The 8239-nt window shown below is 38.9% G+C and overlaps 1 protein-coding gene across 1 annotated transcript; it reads right to left on the reverse strand.

Annotated features, from left to right (window-relative positions):
• Positions 1 to 5844: 5844 nt before the first annotated feature.
• LOC119358609 (tyrosine N-monooxygenase-like) lies at positions 5845 to 7545 on the reverse strand. The gene is made up of 2 exons (XM_037625079.1): positions 6616 to 7545; positions 5845 to 6474 (listed from the first exon to the last, which is right to left on the reverse strand). Exons 1-2 carry the CDS (start codon positions 7543 to 7545, stop codon positions 5845 to 5847), a joined length of 1560 nt encoding a protein of 519 aa, XP_037480976.1.
• Between the last annotated feature and the right edge of the window lie 694 nt (positions 7546 to 8239).

The raw sequence follows: 8239 nt of genomic DNA on the forward strand, positions 1-8239 counted from the left end.
CAAAATTGCTTATAGTGATAGCATTTTATTATTGTTTCCTCTCTATGACTTGCCGGCATATCCAAAATGCCGACCTACACGGCTGCGACATGTCATGTTGCAGAGGTTTGTTCCGACCAGGAGTGTGGCTACGATCTACGCTCGGTGATATGCCCTTGGAGTCGGATGGACTCGCTATCTTCTATGTCTTCTGCAGTAGTTTATCTCATGAGTTGGCCTTCGGCCGAATTTATTTTATTGTAAGAAAGACTCTATATGAGATTCGATGTAATAAAGCAGGTGAGATGTAACTTTGATATATACATTAATGTACTGTGTGTGCGATTGAACTTTCATATATACATTAATGTACTCTGTGCTATAGCCTGATCTTGGGACAGTACAGATACACAGAGACTTGACCATTTCGGGTGGGGTCGGTACATTTACTTCCGCATGTATTGTATATTTTGTTTTAACACTCATTAGTGATTGCACACCAGAATTGCGAGCCATTTTTATTCTCCCATATAGTATGATCTTACTTTCTTTTTTTAATGAAAGTTTAGTATTTGGCACATGATATATCACTGAAATAGCATGTTACTCTTAATGTATATGCATCTTGTGTCAGCAACCGTGTTGTGATTAGAGCTGGACCAGTCTTGTATTAAGCCTGGTCTTTGATTAAAAAAAGTTCAATGGGATGGGCGGCACTACAAGCCAGCTCAAGAGATAATCCACTTTTAGAACCTGCCACACTCGTGTCACTTGGGTTGTCCCATATGAACTGATACACACAGAACATCTAACCATAAAAACAGAAGCCCACAACTAGAGTGATGTGTCAACTGGTAACTATAACAATTAGTCTTTTTTGTGGAATAACTGTAATAATTAGTCAATGGTCCACTGAGGATTTTTTTTTGAATGTAACTAATTCTGATAAAGTTGTTTAATGCTTCAAATCTAACCTTTAAGCACAAATTCCATAAAGAACAAACAAGTATTTATGTTTAATTTTTTTAGTTTAAATCACCGGGCACATAAAGAATTCAAATATTTTCTTACAAATAATTTTCTATAGTTAACAAGTTCAGGATTTGTGCTGCTCCTGCTGTAGGCACACACAACTGGTGTTCATGGTTAATCCACATCTAGTCTCGAGCAGTTCGTCTGAGTTACTATTTTAAATTTAGCTAGCTGCTAAAGGCTTGCTGAAACGACAGGTTTAGAATTTACATTGGCCTTATGTGGTTATAGATGACATCATATTGCTTCTTTGAGATGACGTCGCTCCTCTGTGCATTTGTTGGCTGCTAAAAGCAAGACATTTAAGCATTCAAGAGCAGCAGGTGAAATCATAAGGACAAGCAAGTTGGTCATTATTTTCCTAATAGTATTTTCTAGCTGAACATCCATTCATGAATGACCCCTTAATCTCGAGTGTCGTCGAGTGCCTACTTTGCCGGGTATGGTGCCAAGTTTGTAATAAGAAATACTACTATAGAGTACAACGACGCACGCAACAAAGCTGTAAGTATATGTCCCAGTGCTCACCATAGAGCTATATTCTACAGATCAATCATATACAAAAGTTGGCACGATAGATCATCTCCACAAAATTTAGGAGAAAGAAACAAGCCAGCAAGTTTGTGCTACATATCGTGGGCCATATTTCTAGTTAATTATACTAGTACAAGAAGACCTACAACGTCAAAATTTAATCCATATGGTCCGAGCTGCCAGTTGCCTAGAATCAGAATATATGTTTTCCTACCTTGTGCTTCTCTTTTCTCCATGTTGCTTGCCTTCCCGTGCCTTGGGTGTCTCAGCTTTCTTCTAGATGTGTGCACCTACTAATAGAAAGATCTTGGCCACAAATACTCCACTTTTCATGATAGACATATATTCACCAATGATTGGTTGGGCTAAATACTACATTTATTTGCTCAGAAGAGGAAAGTTGGCTGTGCTCGTATGTAGTTTTTCCTAGGACCATTCCAACAAGATGCTCAGAGGTGGGTGGAGAAAAAGCTCAAAAGCCATACTTCATGTGCTTTCAGAGGATGTAAATCAGTCTTCATCCTTTCGCTTTTCAAAGCCCTTGAAATAAATACTTAATTTTGTTTATCAGAAATTCACAGATTCTCGATCTCCTTGAAAGAAAATGAGTTCCATCAGAAGGGTGGGGGTAATTTTGCCGAGAACAATGTCCCTAGATTTGGCGGTAAATGGCAGATGTGTGAGTTCCTTGTGTCATAAAAAGCTATGTACCCGCCACTATATCTGTTAGAGGATATAACGTTAATATATTTCCACAACACATTAGAAGTCAGATCTACCTATAACAAGAAGCACCATCATTTCTTGAGTTGAATTATGTACTTCCTCCATTTCTATTACCAGGTATCTTTTATGTGCATGGTGACCAAGACATTGTTGTGAGGATTATTTCACCTGGTTATAATGTTGATTAGAGCAGCAATTACCAGTAGCTAATTAATGATTCTTCAAGTTTAGATTAGGGATATGAAGTAATACTCTTTCGACAACAAAATTGAAATTCTGATCTACCTATAACCTAACAACTGTCATTGCTAGAGTTGAATTCATATACCCCCTCTGTTTCTTTTATCAAGACTCTTATTGTGTGCATGGTTACCAATACATTTATTTGAGGATTATTTCCCCTGCTTACATGTTGCTTGCACTACTAACTAACGATAGCTAGTTAGAGTGAGGCATTTTGAAGCCTGGACACCATGAAGTTTTTTTTTAAATCTCAAAATGTATATTTCAAATCTTTAAAATATCCAGTAATATTTTCTACATGTTTATATGGATATTTATATGAAGGGTATAAAGAATTACAATGAAGTACATTAACATGTGAGCTACATAAAAAATTAAAAAATTGTGCATTTTTATAGTGAATACTAGTCTGTGTATTGTTCCCTATTTTTGAAATCACATATTTTTTTTTGTGTGTAGATCTCACCTTAATGTACATCATCATCAAACTTTACACATGTAGTATACATCCTTATGAAGGTGCACTATTGTTTTCAGAATTCTTTGAAACTTTAAAATGTTTTTTTTAAACTGAGATCCATGGAGCTTGAGCTCTATTTTGGACTTGCATAGCTAATTGACGAGTCTTACAGTTTTTGGGGAATAGATTAGAATTCACAAGAGGAAGAAGGAAAGATACCTAAAAATTCAAAAATTATCTCAGAAACAATACATTTAATAAAAAGGACTGGATACATCATGTATGGATGGCCACTTATATTCCAAAAACATTAAAAAATGAGCAAAGGTGAAAATGAAGTAAAATAGAAATTGGGAAGGAATAATGAAAATAGGTGGAAATTATCTGGTGCGCTCAGTTCGTCAACCTCCACTGGGCTCCCACGAGGACGACTATTACCTACTGGCTCAAATGAGAAATTTCCGTGTACTCTGGCCCCGTTCATATTTAGGTCAAAATAGTAATAAGCTCGCTCCGAAATACATCACATACTTTTTTGAAGGATCAGTCTTTGAACAAAAAATATTCTACTTTAGGCAAAAATTAATGTCCCATCAAGTAATAGTAATAAGCTAGCTACGAAGTATTTTATGTCAGTGAGTAATAATATGGTTAATTAATTTCCCATCAAGACTTGACATCTACGTATGTATCGACAAATATTATGTTTAAATAACACAAGCAGGAATGGATCTTCTTTTTGTAAACTGTTCTCTCCGTTCAATAATATAACATGTTCTAAGTTTTTTCTGAATCGGGTGTATATAGAGACGTTCTAGTGTGTTTGCCACTCATTTAAGTCTGTATGTTGTCTATATTGAAATATCCAAAACATCTTATATATGTGAATGGATGGGCTACACAACAATAATATATACTGATATGTATCTGAAATTTAAATGCACTCAGTGATATGTTTTTTACCAGCGATTGCTTCTGGGGACATGGCTGGTTTGTAAAAATAAAACACTATTGTGGATTACAAGGACGCACACAAAACTGTAGCTATTTTTTTTCCACCGGTCGCTATTGAACTAAATTATAGAGGTCATCATACACAAGTTGACAAGTTGGCACGATCGATCATCTCCGCAGAATCAAACAAGCAAGCACGTAATAAATTTTGTAGGCTATATTCTATTGAAATTTTGTAGTATATGCATACGGTCGGGGTCAAAATTTATTCCATGTGGCCTGAGCTACCTGCTCGCTGCATGTTCATAGGAAGTGAGGAATTATGCAAGAGACTCTTTGACGACATGCCGTCAATACCTATCAGGTCATGTATATTTGTCTTTCTTGACAACCTTCGCTGCATCATTTGTTAGAGAGACTCTCTGTAAGAGTCCGTATGCATGCATGTCTTGAAGTCCCAACTACTAAGTCACGATAAACTAGTCCAGAGAAATGGAGATAGGAAATCTAACGAATCACTAACTGCCAAATGAATGAATATACAACGTGTGCATGTCCTACTCATAGTCGCTGTGGTTAACTTACAGGTGCTTCTAGTTCTACCTGTCGTTGGTTCATGCCCCACGGCCTACAGTCTCATAATTTTTGCTTACTCCACATGAGCGTGCACTTTTGTTATATTATATAGATCCTGGACAATTTTTTGTCTACTTTACGGCTTGTCTGTGTGGATACCTGTGAGCATTAATGCATGGGTGTATTGCTATCTTATATCCCTATTTAGATTGGCTTTTAAACATTAATTTGTATAGTTGTATCTTTAACCGGACATGATTCCATGCTTATCTTATTTTTTCTTTTGACACACGGTTAAACTTAATAGGAATCCTGCTATTTTTGCATTTGTAGCTTATTTTCGAGCTTGACAAGAAAATATTTGTAAGCATTAACATATGCTTGCATTGATTTTTTATATGCCTATTTGGATTACTGAATTTGTAAATAAGCATATTCCAATATTTGTATCTTAATTGGACACGACTCCATGGTTAAAATGAATTGGAATCCTACCATCTGTCTCTAGAAGCAATCGTGTATGTGAATGTTATTCTTGCACCATATATATTGACGGTGCAAATATGATACTCCCTCTGTAAAGAAATATTAAGAGAGCTTAGATCACTATTTAGTGATCTAAACACACTTATATTTCTTTACAGAGAGAGTACGTGCAAGCGAAAGAAGAGAGCCAGAAGAGCACCATGTACAATACTGAAAGTGAAGTGTCGAAAAAGAATATGAAGGAATTTGAAACATTGAAGGAATACAAGATGTCATATGACAATGTGTTCTACCAGTATATGTGTGTCCTTCTTTGTTTCCACGACATTAAAAATGTGGAAATATAATTCTGTATTCATATTATACATATTAATGATACAAAACTATTTATCTTCCCTCCATACGTATTTCTTCACCAGTCTTCATCTTATTTTCTCGTAGATAATTGTATTTAGATACTAAGAGGTGAATAATTATAGGTTATTCCGCTGGTTGTCACATTGTAATAAACATTAGCTTTGTACATTTATGATGCGAAGGTGGTAGGCAACATATAATTTTATAATTCCATGAACTGTTTGCAGAGTATCATAATGCTAAGTACATACAATATATTTAGTTCGACAATACAATAAAATAACAAATTTTGCTGCTTCTGCCCACACAAACAGTGCACACAGCCCAACAACACACATTACATTAGCATTGTCATTGCTTTATTTCTACAGACACACGTTGTTCCCTTTTGTTTTTTGAATAACCGAGGAAGGCACGACCACTGAGGACATGGGATCTACAAAATTCTTATTAGGATATATATTCCTGATAATTGGTTAAAACATGCATTAACTCTATTAAATTTTCTCATAGAGATGTGCGGCCAGCCGTGGTTTAGCTTGCAGAATCAGGGGTTCAGCTAAGGCAAGGGCGCCGGTATTGCTTTCTTGGAGACTGATTCTGTCAACTCCAGGGGGCTTCGTCCAGGTGAATCCCTGCAACATCCTCGCAAACAACATCACTGTGACTGAGGTACCAAGTGAAATTCCGGGACAACCCCTCCTCCCACTACTAAATGAAATAAAACGCAGTCCTGGTTCACTGAGGAGCACATTTGCGGTATTCAAATGCCTCTCGGGCTGAAAATCAAGTGGTTCGTTCCAGATCTTGGGGTTCCGACCAAGTCCCATCTGGCTTAAAATGACATGGCTATCCTTAGGGATGGTGTAGCCAGCGATAGTGGTGTCTACCATGGCGACATGGGGTGGGTTAAAAGCATGGTATGGGTGTATGCGGAAAGCCTCTCGGATGCATGACTTGAGATAGTTTAGTCGTGGAATGTCAGACTCCTGGACTAGTTTATCTTTACCGACAACGGCGTTGATTTCATCAGTTGCTTTTTTCATCACCTCTGGCTTGTTCACCATCTCAGCGAGCGCCCACTCGACAGCATTTGATGGGTTGTCGATTGTTGCATACATCATTTCCTACATCGATATAGGAAAAAAAAAGGTCAGTTTTCTATCAAAAGAAAAATGGGGGATCAAATTCTTCTTGCACTTCACGAATGCATGCATGGTTGTTTGTTGGATTACTGAATATTGATAGAGGTTGAAATGCGTACTAACCACTATCTGTGCCCGGATATCATCCACGGACAACAATGGTTGGCCATCTGCATCATCTAGATAAACCAGCACGTCCAGAAAGTCTCTGGCCTCTTTGCTTTCACCACCATTCCGAAGATTCGACCTTTCGATGATCCTCTTCTCAATGATGGGGTCATGAAACCGGTTGAGTATTCCCATGACATCATTGGAAACCTTCTCATGGCCCTCCAAATCAAGCCCTACGAGAGCTGGGAAGTAGTCGGACACGCAGAAGTTGTAGAGATAGTTGAGGAGCGTGAAGAGAGCGGCGACATGTGCCATCTCATCATGTCCGGGTCCGCTAGCTGACGAACCCGGCAGCTCGCTGCCAAAGTATCTCTTACCCAACACGAGCCTTCTTATCATGTTACCACAGAAATGTTGGGCAACATGTCGCACGTCGACTAGGCTGTTTGGACATGACATGCAGGTGTTGTTGATGTACGTCACGAGGTGGTCACACTCCTCCTGCCGGAGATGATGGAGTTTCTGCTCCATGGACGCGGTGAGGATCTCCGAGGTGAGGACGCGCCTCATCTTCTTCCACTGCACTCCATGTGGTGTCACGATGGTGCCCTTGTACCCGAAGCTGAACGAACCCGATGCAAAGGTTGCCGGACGGGAGGCCAGCACCTCATCCTTCTTCCGCAGCACCTCGCATGCTATCTCCGGGCATGTCACGGCGACGACATGAATGGCTCCGAGACGGAGGCACATGATGTCTGTGTCCATCTCCTGGAGCAGGCGATGGATCCACTGGAATACGGCCGGCTTGTTCCACATCATCTGGTGAATGTTGCCGATGAAGGGCAGCGTGGGAGGCCCGGGTGGGAGCTGGTGTTGCTCACTTTTGACGGACAGTAAAACTTTTCTATTTTTCAGTGCAAAAAACACAAGTACGGTGGCCATGGTAATGACCAGCGTAGCAAAAGTCGTAAGATTTGAGAATCCGTACATTGTTTGCGAACTCATTCTGCATGAGCTAGCTGTACGGATGCTATGAAGTAGGATATATAGATGGAAAGTTGTGCAATAGGATGTACTGAATAGATGTGCTGAGATTTGTGTTGGGAGACACGCTTGCTCTTGGTGCATCTAGCTCGTTTCAGAGGGTATTAATAGGACGATGCGCTAGCTAGGCTCCAACTGGCCCACGTACTAAAGAAAAATAAACAGATGTCTAAACATCGTAAGGAGCTAGCTCCTCTCCATATCTATACATTTGTTATATGAATATTTATTTATTTATTGATTGATTGGAGACTCTTTCAGTACACCAGATTAACTCACATCATTCAACTTGTCGCCACAGTTGGATGTAAGCTAAATGGCTAAAATAAAATAAGGATGTGACTTAACTATTAAATTACCAAAACTAGAGACAAACATGCCACCATGTTCATCTCATCGTCTGTACAGGCTAAACTATCTTTCGAATTATCTCTCCTTAATAATGAAGCACGGATTCAGTCTTCGGGATCACCGTAGCGATGTTTTTACACAAAGGTCCATGTATTTTCTGACAATTGAACCCGTAGTCCTAATGATCCTGAACCGATACGACCGATAGAAAAGAAAAAAAAAAAGAACCCACCCGTGCGCA

This window comes from Triticum dicoccoides, chromosome 2A (assembly GCF_002162155.2).
Source record: "Triticum dicoccoides isolate Atlit2015 ecotype Zavitan chromosome 2A, WEW_v2.0, whole genome shotgun sequence".
Classification (NCBI taxonomy): Eukaryota; Viridiplantae; Streptophyta; class Magnoliopsida; order Poales; family Poaceae; genus Triticum; species Triticum dicoccoides.